Source organism: Neofelis nebulosa, chromosome 4 (genome assembly GCF_028018385.1).
Source record: "Neofelis nebulosa isolate mNeoNeb1 chromosome 4, mNeoNeb1.pri, whole genome shotgun sequence".
Classification (NCBI taxonomy): Eukaryota; Metazoa; Chordata; class Mammalia; order Carnivora; family Felidae; genus Neofelis; species Neofelis nebulosa.
Window position 1 is genome coordinate 153,069,143 of NC_080785.1, and position 18,660 is coordinate 153,087,802.

The following is an 18,660-nucleotide window of genomic DNA, read 5'->3' on the forward strand; positions in this document are numbered from 1 at the left end:
TCATATGTAAAATATTTGTTTTTGTTTTGGGTTTTTTTTTTTTTAATGTTCACTTATTTTTGAGAGAGAGACTGAGTGAGAGCTGGGAACGGGCGGAGAAGAAGGACATACAGAATCCAGAAACAGGATCCAGGCTCTGAGTTGTCAGCACATTTCTGATTATACTGTTTTTGTTTTTTAGAAATCTTGATTAATTTCTTACCTATAGGATATAGTTAAGACTCCCTTAGTACCACATTAAGGGCTCTTCCTCATGCGACCTTTACCAGCATTATCTCCCTGCTGATTTTTCCTATCTACCTTCCCCTTGAAAGTCATCACCAACGACATTTCCCTGGCACCCTTGAGTCTTTCAGTCTCTTTCCTTGAAATGTCCTTCTCTATATTTGTATTACCCACCCTGTCAACCATGTCCACCTAGAAAATGCTCACGTAACCATCTATCCTTCCCTGATTGAAACGGTTGTGCCCTCTGTGCTTCTCACAGGGTCTTATGCGTGCATGTATGTGGTAGACTTGTTGGTTTGTGTCTTCTCTGGCCAGTATGTGATGCTCTGGATGCTCAATGAATACCTAGCTCTGCAGTATTTCTCCAGTGCTTGACTCAAAATATATACTCACAGGGCGCCTGGGTAGCTCAGTCGGTTAAGCATTTGACTCTTGGTTTTGGCTCAGGTCCTAATCTCACAGTTTCATGAGTTTGAGCCCCGAGTCAGTCTCTGCTCAGAGCCTGCTTAGGCTCCTCTCTCTCCCTCTCTCTCTGCGCCTCCTCCACTTACGCTGTCTCTGTCTTCTCTCAAAATAAATAAACATAAAAAAAGATAATACAGGAAAAAAAAAGATATACAGGGGTGCCTGGGTGGCTCAGTCAGTTAAGCGACCGACTTCAGCTCAGGTCATGATCTTGCGCTCCCTGAGTTCGAGCCCCACGTCAGGCTCTGTGCTGACAGCTCAGGGCCTAGAGCCTGTTTCAGATTCTGTGTCACTCTCTCTCCCTCTCCCGTTCATGCTCTGTCTCTCTCTGTCTCAAAAATAAATGTTTAAAAAAAAATTAAAAAGATACACACATGCACACACTCATTAAGCATTGGTTAAATAAATTATTTGGGGCTTTTTTTTTTTTTTTTTGCTCTTTACTTGAAATGTTTTTGAGGTTTTTATTTTTATACCTACAGAAAATAAAAGCCCTCATTGGACAGCTCCATGCATTTTCACAAATTAAACACATTCATGTAAAGAGCCCCAGGATCAGGAAACAAATCATTACCAGCACCTCAGGCCCCTCCTTTATCCCACTTTTGCTTGCCCACCCCTTCCTTGGTTAACTGCTGTCCTGATTTCTAACACTATTACTTTCATCTGTTTTTGAACTTTAAATTAATACAATCATGAAGTTTGTGTTTTATGCTGGACTTCTGTGAGCCATACAGTTGTGAGACTCATTAGTGCACATAGTTGTATTTCAGATACAGCTGTGTGAAAGCTTTTACCTTTTTTCCATATTGTGTTACTTGTTCTTATTCTTTTGTTCGTAGAAGGGGCTGAGGAGGAAAAAATGGAAACAGATACCGATGTTCAGCAGCCTGAAAAGGTGAAAGTCTGTTTGAATTCTTCTACAGCAGAAAAGACACAGAGAGAGCATGCCTTTCGTAGCATAACGGTTTGGGTTTATTTTGTCTTTTGTCTTTGATCCCTCTCAGGGAACTACAGATGATTCTGTCAGCCATTTGGATTTTGCTGGTATAAGGTATAATTTTCACAAAGCATAACATAGGACATTTTTCACTTACTCATTCGAGGAAGATTTATCCACTCCCGAGCCTCTTCTTTTATATCCCTTTTAGGCACAGTTGGGGAAATGAATACAAAATTGTGGTTTTTACAGATACTGAATTATAGGGTTGGGTCCTATATTTGTGCCAGAAGAAAACTATAGAATACTAAGGAATTTTGTAGGAGATTTAACTGCCAGCAGGAAAATAGTTAGAAAAGTCTTAATCAGAAGGCGACATTTGAAGTAGGTTTTAAAAAGCAGGTAGAACTATAAAAATTGAAATAGAGGAGAGGGAATCGAAGATTCCACTGGCATGGAGGAGACACTGAAGCTAATGTGCAGAAGGCAACAAAGTGCCCCATGTGTTTGTGACTTTTGATCTCTGACTCAGAGAGGCTATAAACACAAGGTGAGTGAGGCAATATAGAACTTTACAGCCTCTTCAAGATCAGGGGCACATGATTTAACAATGGACAAAGGACCTGAATAGACATTTTTGTAAAGAACATATACAGATGACCAGCAGACACATGAAAAGATGCTCAGTATCACTCATCATCTGGGAAATGCGAATCAAAACCACAACAAGATACCACCTCACACCAATCAGAAAAGCTAGTATCAAAAAGTATTAGCAAGGATGTGGGGAAAATGAACCCTAGTGCACTGTTGATGGGAATGTAAATTGGTGCAGCCACTCTGGAAAACTGTGGCGCTTCCTCAAAAAGTTAAAAATAGAACCACCGTATGATCCAGCAATTCCACTACTGGGTATTTATCCAAAGAAAACGAAGATGCTAATTCAAAAAGATCTGTGCATCCTTATGTTCACTGCAACGTTATTTATAGTAGCCAAGATATGGAAGCAACATAAATGTCCACAGATAAATGAATGGATAAAGAAGAAGTATGTATCTCACACACACACACACACACACACACACACACACACACACACAGGAATATTATTACTCAGCCTTAAAAATGAATGAAATCTTGCCATTCACGACAACATGGATAGACCCTAGAGGGTATTAAGAATAAGGAAATAAGTCAGAGAAAGACAACTACTGTTAACATTTAACTTCTATATGGGCTATTGGCACGAGAACAGACACTCAGATCAATGGAACAGAATAGAGAACCCAGAAGTGAACCCACAAACGTATGGCAAACTAATCTTTGACAAAGCAGGAAAGAATATCCAATGGAATAAAGACAGTCTTGTCAGCAAGTGGTGCTGGGAAAACTGGACAGCAACATGCAGAAGAATGAACCTGGACCACTTCCTACACCATACACAAAAGTAAAAATAAACTCAAAATGGATAAAAGACCTAAATGTAAGACAGGAAGCCATCAAAATCCTCAAGGAGAAAGCAGGCAAAAACCTCTTTGATCTTGGCCTTAGCAACTTTTTACTCAACACGTCTCCAGAGGCAAGGGAAACAAAATGAACTCCTGGGACCTCATCAAAATAAAAAGCTTCTGCACAGCAAAGGAAACAATCAGCAAAACTAAAAGGCACCTGATGGAATGGGAAAAGATATTTGCAAATGACATATCAGATAAAGGGTTAGTATCCAAAATCTATAAAGAACTTATCAAACTCAGCACCCAAAAAACAAATAATCTAGTGAAGAAATGGGCAGAAGACATGAATAGACACTTCTCCAAAGAAGACATCCAGATGGCCAACGGACACATGAAAAAATGCTCCACATCACTCATCATCAGGGAAATACATATCAAAACCACAATGAGATACCACCTCACACTTGTCAGAATGGCTAAATTTAACAACTCAGGCAACAACAGATGTTGGCGAGGATGTGGAGAGAGAGGATCTCTTGCATTGCTGGTGGGAATGCAAACTGGTACAGCCACTCTGGAAAACAGTATGGAGGTTCCTCAAAAAACTAAAAATAGAACTACCCTACAATCCAGCAGTTGCACTACTAGGCATTTATCCATGGGATATAGGTGTGCTGTTTCGAAGGGACACATGCACCCCCATGTTTATAGCAGCACTATCACCAATAGCCAAAGTATGGAAAGAGCCCAAATGTCCATCGATAAATGAATGGATAAAGAAGATGTGGTATATATATACAATGGAGTATTGCTCGGCAATCAAAAAGAATGAAATCTTGCCATTTGCAACTACATGGATGGAACTGAAGGATATTATGCTAAGTGAAATCAGTCAGAGAAAGACAAAAATCATATGACTTCACTCATATGAGGACTTTAAGAAACAAAACAGATGAACATAAGGGAAGGGAAACAATAGTATAAACACAGGGAGGGGGACAAAACAGAAGAGGCTCGTAAATATGGAGAACAAACTGAGGGTTACTGGAGGGATTGTGGGAGGGGGGATGAGCTAAATGGGTAAGGGGCACTAAGGAATCTACTCCTGAAATCATTGTTGCACTATATGCTAACTAATTTGGATGTAAATTTTAAAAAATAAAATTAAAAAAAAAACCTTCTATATGGGATCTAAAAAACAAAACCAAAAAATCAGAAATAGACCCATAAATACAGAAAACAAGGTGGTGATTGACAGAGGGGAAAGGGGGGTTAGTGGGATGGGCAAAATAAGTAAAGGAGGATTAAGGTACAAGTTTCAGTTATAAATAAGTCACAGGGCTGAAAAGTACAGCATAGGGAATATAGTCAGTACTGTAATAATATATGGACAGGAAGTAGATTTATCATAGTTAGCATTGTGTAATGTGTAGAATTGTCAACTGTGTTGTAAATCTGAACCTGATATAACATTTTACATCAACTATACTTCAGTTAAAAAAGATAAGATTAGAAGCCTTGATGAGCATTCAATATACAATATGCGATTTAAGGTGTTGATTACGTGTGTTGTTTTAAAATTGTATATAGATAAGGATAGGATGAGGATAAGAGTAAAATTAATTATAATTCTTACATTGTTCAACATACTGTGCTTTGTACTTTCCATTTGTGAATTAATCTAGTTCCTAAACAGTCTCATCAAGTCAATGATGATCTCTTCATTTTATAGACAATGTTACATGATTTGTCCAAAGTCACAAGGATTTCAGAGTCAGTAAATGAAACCAAATTCTAACCAGAAGAATTGAAGTTTTCAGTCCCCAGAGCATAATCACTGATGCCCTATTGTGGCTCTTAACTAAAAACCATTAGCAAATGACTGTATTAAAGGCTTTGTCAGCTTTTAATTTTGTCAGTATTCCATCTTCTCGGTTGATAATGTACATTTTAAATGCTCTTGATTCTTTTGGACAGGTAATCAGTAATTCATTTGTTTATTAAGTATTTCTCTATTTAACCAGTAAATAACATAAATGAATTTCCATGCCATTCCTTTGGACATTGTGACCCTGGCTTTATAGCACAGGGCACAAAGAGTGCAGGGACTGTGTGTTGTGGAGGCCTATTAACATGTGAGCACTCAGGTGTGGAGGTAATGAAAGGTGTTTCTTTGAATGTATTGATTTCTAGCTCTTCTCTCCAAGGCCCTTGGGCCTCCAAGGCCCTAGTGCACTCCCTGCCCAAAATAATGGAATCTTTTGTTACTCTTAGATAATATCACTAGTTGAAGGACTGGGTTTTTTTGCTCACTCTCTGTTCTCTTCTTTTATACCTCCTCGTTCAGGCAGAAAACAAAGGGGAAAACGAAACAGATGAAGGTGATAAAGCACAAGATGGAGAAAATGAAAAACATAGTGAGAAGGAGCAGGACAGTGAAGTTAGTGAGGATACCAAATCAGGTAATTTGAGGAAACTCTTTAGGCTTTATTATGTAAAACTGACAAGCCCTGGAGAACTGTGAGCAGTTTAATTGTATAGAAATTTTCCTCACTCATTAGGTTTCTTTTTTTTTTTTTTTTTTAAGTTTATTTATTTATTTTGAGAGAGGGAAAGAGAGTGTAAGCAGGGGAGGGGCAGAGAGGGAGAGAGAGAGAGGGAGAGAGAGAGAGAGAGAGAGAGAGAGAGAGAGAGAGAGAGAGAGAGAGAGAGAATCCCAAGCATGCTCCACACTGTCAGCGCAGAGCCCAACACGGGGCTTGATTCCACAACCGTGAGATCATGACCTGAGCCACAACCAAGACGGACGCTTAACTGACTGAGCCCTGGGTTTGTTTCTTAATGTAACAATAAACAAGTGTTCAAGTTTGAGTTTTATTTGGCTCCTAGGCACCAGTGCTAATACCATTGGCTACCTTGTTTTCAGTAATATGTAGACAAACAAGTTGCTCATTGTGACAGAAGTCACGGTCAGTGGCTGGCGGATCCATCGTGCCTGTCTCAGAAGGCTTGCGGAAGTGCTTTGTTCTCATTTCCTCCAGACACTAGGGTTTCTCAGAGCCTTTCATTGACTGATCTTTTTGGTCTTACAGCAGGGCTTAGTTCCCTTTATATCCTAGGGAACTACACAGAGAGCTTAGAGAAATGAAGGAAAGACAAAGCATACTATTTAGAAAATCCATCTCAGATGGAGGCTCCCTTACATGCATGGAATGGCTCTGCGAAAGTCTTACAAAGAAGGAGGCACTGAGATCTCTTTGTAACCTCAGTCCTAGTTTGTCATGTGGCGGAGGTGAGAAGTAAGATGGCTTATTGAGATGGGGCACACTGGTAATAAGGCTTTCTGATTTTTTTCAGAAGAAAAGGAAACTGAAGAGAACAAGGAACTCACTGATACTTGTAAAGAAAGAGAAAGCGATCTCGGGAAGAAGAAAGTAGAACATGAAATTTCCGAAGGAAACGTGGCCACGGCCGCAGCAGCTGCTCTTGCTTCAGCTGCAACCAAAGCCAAGGTTTGCCACTGACAGCCCTTTCCAGGCTCTTGCCAGCCGTGAATGGTTGCATTGTTGTCAGTTATTGAGAAAGTTTAGTATAATGAGCCTTGCACCCAACACGAGATGACTGCTTGACCGGCATTTCTAGGTTAAGAATTGTGCAGGCAGGAGGGGTGGGGGCGAGTCGCAGATCTGGTCCTGGAGGGGGGCTGCCTTCCAGGCCTTGCTTATACCGCTCCACTCAGCTCATGGAGACCACAGAGATGTAGCCGAACTTAAAGTCCCTCACATTTGCCTGCAGAACTTGTCTTAGACTACTGTTCCAATTTCTGTTCGATTGAAATATTTGTGATTTTTAAGACAAAAATCTGTTTCCTTGTATAAATACTTCACCCTGCTCTTACAGACTGAAAGGAAAGAGGGGGATCTAAAATAACTTTTTCTTCTTGAATTTGCCAGCTTTTCTGGGGGTGGTTTTCTCTATTTATAACCTAGTATTGGCTTCACAGCATATTTAAGAAAAAAAGGAGAATGTTATTTTTCCCACTTTGTGTTGCTTTCGCATTTTAAAACATTCCAGGCATGAATATGTGAAGTTTTGAAAAACCTTTTCGCCCCTTCTCCATCCTACCCTCTGAAGTAGCTTTCTTCCATTATAGGTTCCCACGTTTTGAGGAGCGTTTACTGGAACATATCTAATCTTTTTATCTTGAGCTGTTCTTAATCCATTGGTAAAGATATTCTTTCATGGCCTTTAGTACCTGTAGACTGTTCAGCTACTGCAGACTGCTTCTCCAAGTGCTTAATCTGTGGTGCATGACCCACAGGTGACCCAGTTTAAACCACAAGACCATTGTTTTGAGTTCCCACACATCAGGCCTAGGTGTGGACAGTGAGGAGGAGGGTGTTTACAGGGCACAGTCAGTCCAGACAGTAGCCCCAGCTGAAGCTGACTCTTACAAGAGCTGGAGATCCTGTGTGTTCCTACTTCCCAGTCTCTTCCACAGATGCCTCCCGATCTTCATGGTGGTTTAGTTGCAGTATTAGGTATTCTCTCTCCTCTACCGTTCTCTGTCTCTTGGGATGAGTGAGTACTTCTCTGGATGCCAATTTGACAGCTGTTTCCTGTTCATTTGGTTTTGCTGCTTCACTGGAAGCAGTTTTTTGATTCTGTTTCTCCTGTCAGGCTGGACCCTTTGGCACCTCATTGCCTCAGAGCTAAGTTCTCGTTCAGACTGCTACCAGGGATCTTAGAGACCTTAAGGATGGTCTTGGGATTATTTCATAAGTGAGCTGGAGGCCAGGAGGGCCTCTGTCCTTTGTGACATTTATCAGGAGACAACACAGCCATCCACCAGTCTTCAGAGTTGCAGCCTCAGGTCATCTTGGTCTCTCCTCATTCTTTCACTTTCCATAGGTATTCAGCCACCAAATCCTTCCTGGTGCATTAGTGCCTCTGGTAATGCCCGGGCCCTTCACTTTCCCCTTAGGCTGGCATCCCTCATCCTCTGCCTATCTCCTCCAGCCCATTCTCTGTCTTTAGCAAAGTAATCTTTTTTATTTTTGAAATTTTCTATTGATAATTTACATTTGTATCAGTAGATGTATATGTCTACGGCTAGTGAATTATTCACAGGTGGAGCCCACCCGTGGGCTCACACACAGCACCCACTTCAAGCAGCATAATATTCCTAGCCTTTCAGAAGCTTCCTCATACTCCCTTTTGGTTACCGTCCTCCCCCCGCCCGCCCCCCAAGAATGGTTGCTAACCTGTCTTCTAATACAATGGACTACTTACTGCTTTTCTGAAGAATCTGTAAAAATACAAATAGGAACATGATACTTTCTTAAATAAGCTCTCTATCTCTCTCAGGCTAAAATTTCAAACTCTTTAGTGTAGAATTCACAAGATTTTCATGATCAGGACCCGTCTCAGTTCTCAAGCGTCCTTTCTTGCCTGTCCATCCAGAACTGTTCCTTGTGGTTCTCCCAGATAGAACCCACTGTGTGATCTCCAGTTGGGCTTTTTTGGACCCTCTTCCCTCTCATAGAGATGTTTCTCTCTCTCTCTCTCTCTCTTCCATTATTTCTCCTCCTTCTGCCACTGTGTCAGCTTCACTGTAAGTTGCTGGAGAAGGAACTAAAATGGTAGATGACCATAAATCGTTTTCATAGCTGATGAAAAACATCATGGCCTCATAGCAGTTAACATGTGCAACTTTGGGCACAAAAGTTTGTGTGCTGTGTACTTCTGACCACCTTGCCACAGCTGTTTGACCCCTTTACTGCAGAGAAACTGCTTTTATGGAGCAATTACCCTGCTCCTTAGATGTTCTGTGCAAGGTTTAGAAGAGTCCAAAGAACATTTTCCTTCCAGGTCACCGAATTTTCACTCCATCATCCTCACTCAGTCTTGTTTCTAATAACTGGGAAAGGAGATCTTTATTCTCATGACAGCTGTGTTTTCCACAGATCTGTGAGTGATACACATGCGTGTGACACATGACTTGGCATGCATGAACTGTTCAGTGCCACTTAACAGCTGGGTCTGATGCATTTCACAGCACACATAACCATCTTTGTGCTACATGGGAATTAAGGGTAAGGAATTCACTTAAATTACTGTAATTAGTACAGCTGATCTAGCCAATCCAAGTTTTCTCTTATTCTCTTTTTGTTTTTCTGTATCTATAAACAGCTTTGTTATTAAGACTTTTCCTTGATACATTTTAATTGTTTGTCACACTGACATGGAGTAGTAATTAGAGGTTCTGAATCTAGCTCCAAAACACATAGGGATGGTGGGCATGCATTCTAGCTCTTCCCCAGCCTTGCCATATGAGGGACTCTTTGGCAGCATATCCATTTCTTCATTGCATCTACCGACAAGCTGTGAATTGACCTACCTGAAGAGTGGTGTGTGGGTGTGGGAAGGAACACCATTGGCTGGGTGCTCTACATCCCTTCCATCTGGGTGCTTAGTTTTAGCTGGAAGGAAAAGTTCAGAACTATTGCTAGAATAAATTAGAAACCTTAAAAACTAGAATGTTCTCCTTATTCAGCATCAGCAGGACTCAATTCCCCCAAGAGAGCAGAGGTCACGTTTTCTTTCTTTTTTTTACTGTTTGTTTAGAGAGGGTGCAAGTGGGGGAGGGGCAGAGAGAAGGGGACAGAGGATTTGAAGCCGGCTCTGGCTCTGCACTGACAGGCTGACAGCAGTGAGCCTAATGTGGGTCTTGAACTCACCAACTATGAGATCATGACCTGAGCCAAAGTCAGATGCTCAACAGACTGAGCCACCCAGGTGCCTGAGATCACATTTTCGTAAGATTTACAGACATTTTCTTTAGATTTATTCTGTCACCACCCCATTCCTATATATCTTGAAATGGCTAAAGTAGGTTTGTCTTCATGGTAACTAGATATTAGTTCTAGGGTAACAGGAAGATTCTTTCTCACCTCTCAGAGATACCTTTTACTTGCTCCCCTTTGCCTGAAATTCTTTTTTGAGATAGGAAAGTTTTTCATTGTACGTTGTAGTCGTAAGGCTTTACCAGATAAGTGTTTGCTGAAATTGATTGACACTATGATCAGTGAAACGATGTCCTTTTACTTGATTATATTCTAGAGAGAAAACCAAAAGAAAAATTGACCTATTGGATCATTTTGCCTATAGTTAGACCTATTCACTTTCATCTTTATATGACTAAACAGAAAACTACTCCTGTTCCACCAGCTGGACTTCAGGCTTTGTTATGTAAAGTTCACCTTAACTCTGTTACAACCAAGTTACCTTTGTGGTATCATTCATCTCTTTTAGGTCATTTCTCCGCATAGCGCACATCTGGGCCACACTCCCACACCTCATCATTCTTAAAAAAAACAAAAAAAAACCAACTTCTTTTTAATGTTTACTTATTTTTGAGAGATAAAGAGACAGAGCACGAGTGGGAGAGGAGCAGAGAGAGAGGGAGACACAGAATCCGAAACAGGCTCCAGGCTCTGAGCTGTCAGCACAGAGCCCGACATGGGGCTCGAAATCACAAACCGTGAGATCATGACCTGAGCCGAAGCCGGACGCTCAACCGACTAAGCCACCCAGGCGCCCCTCATCGTTCTTAAGTTCCATAAAGCCAGTATGTGAAGGGATGTGAGCTCCCGACAGCCCTTCTTGGGGAAGCCCTGGTCATCACTGCTGCCAGACCTTCAGGAATCCTTAGCTTGAGCGTTAGTAGTGCTCCTGCCCCAGTTACCCAGGGCTATGTAACCATTACAAAACCTATCTTAAGACCATCATCACTTTATTGCATCTTATCATTTTTATGACTGAGGAACTCAGGCAGACTCAACTGGACAAGCCCTGTTCCATGTGACATTGGCTCAGGTTGCTCACAGCTGGGCTGTGAAGGGAGGACCTGAGGCAACCTCCCTGCTGTGCCTGATGGGTAAGCAGGGTGTCTGTATGACCTGGGACTGGCTGGCATCACTGTCTCCACACAGCTCATCTACAGAGTTCGTTATCTTGGGCTTCCTCACATTAGGTTGTATCAAAATAGTTGGACTTTTTACTTGGAAGCTTATAATTTTAAGAGAAAAGTGTCCCAGGCCACCAGAAGGGAATCTGTGTGTGTGTGTGTGTGTGTGTGTCTGTGTCTGTCTGTCTGTCTGTCTCTGTCTCTGTCTCTCTGCCTCTCCCCCACTGGCGCACATGCGCACTCTCTCTCTCTCAAAAATAAACACTAAAAAAGTTCTATCCAAATTCAAGGTGAGGGATCATTGACCATGCCTCTACACAGAAGGCATGCCACCTTAAACCCCTCAGTCTACCCTCTGGTCACCAATTACCTACATATCTCCCAACTGAAAAGTAAGCATTCCATGGTTTCATGTTATTATGATAATCAGGCTAAGGCTGGGCTTTTGAGATCTTCTCTAAATCAAGTTCGGTAAAGAGGAAGCTCTCTTTAGGAGTGGTTTTTCAGGTGCAGCTCCTTGCATGTTGGTCATCTCAGAAGAATTTGAGGACTGACATAAAAGTGGTTGGAAACTTGGAGAGAAACTGCACTCACATTCAGTAAGTGTGAAGATGGAAGGCCCTGAGAGAGCACACATAGTTCAGAGCAACTTTGAAATCTAGTCAGGCATATGTTTCCCCTTTCTGTCTTCCCAGGGCCCCAGTCTTCCCCTCTGTGACTTATTCTCTACAGCTTTTGGCTTGGCCCTGTGGTCTTTGGATACTGCATTCTGAATCCTTTTCCTTTGCCATTAAAAAATCAGCCCAATTTTGCTGCTGTGAGGGGCCTTTCTTAGCCTGTAATATGAGTCCCAGAAGGAAAGGAAAGAGTGAAGGAGGCGGGGGGGTGGGGGGGTTGGTGGGAGTTGTGGCTGATGAAAACCTTCAAACTTGTTGGAAAACATTAAGTTGTAGTAATATAGAATATAGGAGAGATGCTCTTGAAGATACTTAGAGGCCCTCCTGTCTAGTAAAGAGAGTCTAAGAGTATAAGAGGCAAGAATACCCTTATTCTTAGAAATTCTAAGATTCTTAGAAATCCTACGATACTTTTTGATCAGAATGTCTTACAGCCACACCTTGAGCTGTTTACTCTCAGGTCACGACTAACTGGTAATGTTCTGGATTTTATCTTTGTCCTGAAGCCATTTTTTAGTTTCAAACCCTTACTGGGAGCAACTAGAGATGAGAAAGTTTCATTTTAAACCTTGTTGTATTTGCTCTTAATTGTCTAGGAGATTTCTAACTCCAATAATGATGGCCTGAAGATGGAATAGTTCCCTCTTTGGTTCCTTTCTCTTCTGGCTGCTTGTAATAAAATGCCTAAAGAAAGTTTATCTTTTGTCTAGAAATCACTCCAGCCAGATTCACAAGTTCATTGATGACTCCTATTTTCCACATCACCAGAAGTGACAGTGTTTCCAAACTTCTCTTTGGAGAGAAGATCTGCTTCTCTCCAACCTCCAGGAACATTTTCCTCTCTGTTCTAAAAGCTCTTGCCAGTGGTTTTCTTGAGATCCTTTCAGCCTGTGCCCACTGCATGATCTGAAGCCACACACTGAAAGTTTTTGATACTACAGCACCCCATTTCCAGATACCAGATTCTTTTCCCATAGTGGGAAAAGAATTTAGTGTTTTTAAAAAACAACCATTTTTTATTATAGCTCATGATTGTGCAAATTTGAGCACTAAACACCTGTGCAGTTTTGCTCCATGTGGTATCAGTTGAATCATTTAGCATTACTCACCTCACAGGTAGGTTCATGGAGAGTCTGAGACAGATTCCTTGAAGTCCTAATCCTTGGTAGAAGTGGCTGGTTTCTTTTTCCTCTTCATGCAGTCTTGAGGTCTCTCTCTGTGGTCTCTTCCACGTTGATCACATGTAGTATATGGCAGCTAGGGACTCCCAGAAGGAACGTTCCAAAAGACAGGACATGAAGTTCCCAAGCTGGGAACTGGAAAATGGCACCACTGTTTTCTCTTGGACAAGGCAATTAGAGAACCTGCCTTGATTCGAGAGGAGGGATTATAGACCCTCCTCTCCATGAAAAGAAAGCCAGTGAGTTTATGGCCATCTTTAATCTGCACGTCCCTTCTAAGAATTCCCCGGGAAAGTATCCACTAAATATCAATTGTTCTAAACAGGCATTTGTGGATAACTATAAAAAGCTTTGAATTTAGAATTTAAACTTTTAGTTCCGGCTCTACCATTTACTAGTTTCTTAACTTAGGCAACTAAAATAAATTTTCTGAACCTATATCATTTTGTCTGAATCAGAACTCCTTTCTGATCTACCTTTTTGACAACGTTATTATAAGAATCAAGTTAAGAATTAAAAACGCATTCTGGGGGCGCCTGGGTGGCTCAGTTAAGCGCCTGACTTCAGCTCAGGTCATGCTCTCGCAGTTCATGGGTTCGAGCCCTACATCGGGCTCTGTGCTGACAGCTCAGAGCGTGGAGCCTGCTTTGGACGCTGTGTCTCCCTCTCTTTCTCTGCCCCTCCCCCACTCATGCTCTGTCTCTGTCTCTCAAAAGTGAATAAAAGTTAAAAAAAAAAATTTTTTTTTTTTTTAAAGCATTCTGTAAGATGGAAATGCCATATTTTGATTATTCATTTAACGGTATTTGAGGGTCTACACAGTGATAGGTTTATTTGGTGCCAAAGAAATATGGATGGTTCCTGCCTCTTAGGAACTCAGCCCACTAACCTTGAACATCACATTTTTCTTGAGCCATTAGGATATATATTTAGTTGTGAAGGAAAAACAAAAAGAATATGTATAAAATGCTAGAAATATAACCTTAAGAAGTTAGTATTAAATGAGATCTAATTAGGAATTAAATACAATTTTATATAATTTCTTGGAATGAAACTTTCTTACACACAACACATAAATCTGTTCTACTTTTGCGTATTTCATTTTTACACAAGTTATGTTTATAACTGGATTACTAACCTTAGTACACACTTTTAAGTTCTAACAGGAAAGATGTTTCATATGTTAATATCACAGATGATTTTTGAGTTTCTTAAACTCTTTCATCTCATAGATGTAGAAACAAACCCAGAGAAGTTGATGAGAAGCCTCAGGTTATACGACTAGTTGTAGAACAAAGACCAAAACCCGGATTCTGCAGACTTTGAGTCTGGTGATCCCAGCCAATGCATAAATGTAATCTGATAAAATTCTCCATTTCGAAGATACTGTTTTCAAACATTGTGCAATTAAAAACCCAACAGCTAGCTCAAAAAAAAAAAATACCTTCTTTTTTTGTTTGTTTGTTTTCTTAGTATGTCTGTGATTTAAGTTTCTAATTTTTAAGAACCAAAAAATAAAGAACAGAAGAAAGAGGGAAACATTAACTCCTCCATGTCTCCATGTGTCAGCTTTCTTAGTGGCTGGTTTTGTTTCAAGGTATGCTTCAGAACTGAGTTTCGTTCCCAGTTCACTTAACTGTGACCATTGGCAAGATAATTAACTTTTCTAAGCTTTAGTTTTTTTCTTTCTATATAGAGTTCAGTTTCTTTCTATACATGAAGAATTCTTTTTTGGTAGGTTATTAGAAATAAAAGAAGTACCATGAAAATACAGCATGGTGGTTAGAATGATGTCAATGCTTAATAAAACCCAGGATATCCCCCAGTCCAGTAATGCATTTCAACAGCTCACTCTTGGTTTTACATTCTAAGATTTTTTTTTTTTTTTTTTTTTTTTTTTTTAAAGCAGACATGAATAGTATTTGGATCCCTTAATCGCTTTTGTCCAGTGGTTGGTAACATTTATTCAGCCACTTCAAGCCTCTACGAAGGCTTTGTAATTTCCTGAAGAATTGGCTCCTAAGCCTTTGTGACTTCTACTGGATTGATTCGGTACATGTATGTCACCAAATCCATAAAGTAGCAAAATTTAGAGTCTTGGTGGCAGGACATATGCTGTTCTGTGAAACATACTACCTTCTTGTCTCTCAGGTGCAAATGAATCTTGTACCAGTAACAATAAGAATAGTCATGGAAGTTAAGTCAAAAAGGAGGCTCAGGGCACCTGGGTCGCTAAGTTGATTGAGCATCCAACTCTTGATTTCGGCTCAGGTCACGATCCCAGGGTTATGGGATCGAGCCGTGCATCGGGCTCTGTGCTGAGTATGGAAGCCTGCTTGGGATTCTCTCTCCCCCCTCCGTCTGCTCATCTCCCCCGCTTGCTCACCCACTCCCTAACTAAATATTTTTTTTTAAAGAGGCTCTAACCCCTAGATCAAGAAATGCAGAAGATCAAGAAATGACATGTTAACACATTCAGTAGGATCCACTCAGCAAAATTCAGAAAGTGAGATGGTACAAAAGACCAGGCCACTTCTTTCAGAGAAATCTGTTGATTTCTTCTCTCACAAATAAGAATTGTGAGCTAGAGCAAAGTAGAAGATGTAGTCATTTGGTTTTAACAATCATATAAAGAAAATCAGAACTTGTATGTAAATATTATTATTAAGACCTGAAATGTGAAAAAAACTAAATTTAATGTGCAACATTAGTTCTTTTCTCCTATTTCTACTCAAAACCCAGATGTTATCAACCTTATCAGTGAATAATGCTTATTACACTTGTAATGGGGTAATTTTGATAACTTATTAAAATTTTTTCTTTAGGGGCGCCTAGGTGGCTCAGTTGGCTAAGTGTCGGGTCTTGATTTTGGCTCCGGTCATGATCTCACAGTTCATAAATTTGAGCCCCACATTGGGCTCTGCACTGACAGTGTGGAGCCTGCTTGGGATTCATTCATTCATTCATTCATTCATCTCTCTCTCTCTCTCTCTCTCTCTCTCTCTCTCTCTCTCTCTGCCCCTCCTCTGCTCTTTGCCTCTTTCTCTCAAAATACATAAGCAAACATTTTTTTGAAAAGTTAAAAAAAATTTTTTTCTTTAACTAGAGGTCAGTGTAATAATTCTGTAAGTCTTTAATAGTAAATAAACTGCCATAAAGTTTAGAGACTGAAGTTTTTGTTTCTTTTCCTGAGTTTTTTACTCAAATTTTTTCTTTAGTTTGTGGGCCATGGTTTTTTCATCCTTCATTCCAAAGTGCCCACATTTACTTGCAGAGATTTCTAGTGGTTTTCCTAACCTTGAGCACAGGTGAATTCTAGGCTTTTGATAAAGGCTGCCTCTTTTCTCTGTTCACTTTCCACCTCATATCCTTGTTTCCTCCTTTAAAATTGCCAAGTCTGCAAAATGTGGGGCATCCTCGAGCCTAGGCCCTGGTAGTGAACAAGTGACTAAATAAAGTGCAGTTCAGTGAGTATTGTCATTGTGACTGTGGGAGCCAAGAAGCTGCCCAGAGGAAGTGATTCCTAATGCTGAGTCTTAAAAGACATGTTGAGGGGCACCTGGGTGTCTCAGTTGGTTAAGCATCCAGCTTCGGCTCAGGTCATGATCTCACGGTTCGTGCGTTAGAGCCCCGCGTTGGGCTCTGTGCTGACAGCTCATAGCCTGAAGCCTGCTTCGGATTCTGTGTCTCCCTCTCTCTCTGCCCCTCCCTTGCTCATGCTCTGTCTCTCTCTGTCTCAGAAATAAATAAAACATTAAAAAAAAAAAAAAAAAAAAGACATGTTGAAAGTGGTTGGTGCAGGTAGAGGAGAGTCTCCCAACAAATTAGGCTCCCAGGTCATCAGCAGTGTTACAGCTCACAAGTATGAGACACCCACTCATACTGTTACTCATACATACTCCAGGCACTGTTCTGCATACATTGTGTGTGTCCTCCCTCCTACCCTGTTGTGGGTGCAGTTTTCCAGTGTCACAAATGAGGAAATAGTCACAAAGAGGTAGGGTAATTTCCAGGCCATGGTTACAGAATACTTCGTTTTATTGTGCTTCACAGATTCTGCATTTTTAAAAAATATTTGTTTATTTTTGAGAGAGTACAAGTGGGGGAGGGGCAGAGAGAGAGGGAGACAGAATCCAAAGCAGGCTCCGTATTGTCAGTGCAGAGCCCAATGTGGGGCTCAATCTCACGAACTGTGAGACCAGGACCTGTGCCAAAATCAAGTCAGACGCTTAACCGACTGAGCCACCCAGGTGCACTCCCCCCTTTTTAAAATATAAATAAATATGTATAATTTATATATATATTATATATACATACAAATTATATATACATAATATATATATGACATATATATATATAACATATATATTCGAGCGAGAGAAAAAGTGCGCATGCGCGCACTTGTATGTGTGGTGCCAGGATGAGGCAGAGAGAGAAGAGAGAGGGAGAATCCCAAGCAGACTCCACTCTTTCAGCACGGAGCCTGACACAGGGCTAGATCTCACGAACCACGAGATCGTGACTTGAGCTGAAATCAAGAGTTGGGCACTTAAATGACTGAGCCACCCAGGCGCCCCAAGCCTTACCCTTTTAAGCCTGATCTTTGAGTTGTTATTTTCGGTTAGTATATATTTTAGTCATAATTTTGGTCACGTGTATATTGATTCTTATACAAAGTCTAAATATATTGAAATTCTCTTTTTATCCATATTTTCCTACATTTTCTTAAAAATAGTGATCTTAACTTACTTTAATGTTCTCCCCTGCTAATAAGTCCAATGCCTGTGCCATTTGTGGATCTGCTTTTTTGATTGAATGCCACATATGTATAAAAATTTAGATTGTCCAGGGATGCTTGGGTGGCTCAGTCAGTTCAGTGTCCAGCTCTTGATTTCGGCTCAAGTCTTGATCTCATGATCCGTGGGATTGAGCCCCATGTTGAGCTCTGCACTGACAGTGCAGAGCCTGCTTGGGATTCTGTCTCTCTCTCTCTGCCCCTCCCCTGCTGGCGCACACTCTTTCAAAATAAGCAAACATTAAAACAAATTTAGATTCTCCGTGTAAAAAGACAAGGAGAAATATATATATAAGATCCAGACGCCCCAGGTGATAACCGAACTGATTGAGGCAGGGATTGAGTTGAAGCTAGATGACACTTTGGTCATTCTCCTCCAGGACCACCCCTGATCCTTGGGTGTGACTTTCCAGAACTTACAGTTGAGATTTTGAAATAATCTTGATCACACCAATGGGAGTTTTCAGGAATTTCTTTTCTTCCTTGAACCTAACTCCTTAGCTTCCCATCTTCTGCATCTTCAAAATTTGCCGAGTGTCTGAGATGGTGACCAGCTTGTATTTGAAGTCCCACACATTCCTACCAGCATTACTTCATCCGTAGGCATGAAGTCTAAGAGTTCTTCATATACGCTGGACACAACTCTTTCATCACACATATGATTTGCAAATACTTTCTCACAGTCTGTGAGCTGTGTTTTCACCTTCTTGATGGTGTCCTTTGAAGCAGAGATGTTTTTGATTTTGATGAACTTCAAGTTTTCAATCTTCCCTTTTAACATTTTTGCTTTTGGTGTCACATCTAAGAAATCTTTCACTTAACCCAAAATCACTTAGGTTTACTTCTGTTTTTTCTTCTGGAATTAAATTTTTTTTAATTTATTTTTGAGACAGAGAGAGACAGAGTGTGTGCAGAGGAAGGGGGTGGGGGGAAGCACAGAATCTAAAGCAG

The 18,660-nt window shown here is 40.8% G+C and overlaps 1 protein-coding gene across 4 annotated transcripts in view; it reads left to right on the forward strand.

The window, feature by feature from the left end:
• SMARCC1 (SWI/SNF related, matrix associated, actin dependent regulator of chromatin subfamily c member 1) overlaps positions 1-18,660 on the forward strand; it is a 174,552-nt gene that overhangs the window by 121,416 nt on the left and 34,476 nt on the right. For 3 of the 4 annotated variants that reach the window (XM_058727133.1, XM_058727131.1, XM_058727134.1), the window contains exons 22-24: positions 1,536-1,591; positions 5,435-5,549; positions 6,445-6,599. In XM_058727133.1, coding sequence (XP_058583116.1) covers positions 1,536-1,591; positions 5,435-5,549; positions 6,445-6,599 — 326 coding nt within the window. The remainder of the gene's footprint in view (positions 1-1,535; positions 1,592-5,434; positions 5,550-6,444; positions 6,600-18,660) is intronic. The other variant, XM_058727132.1, reaches the window with a different exon arrangement.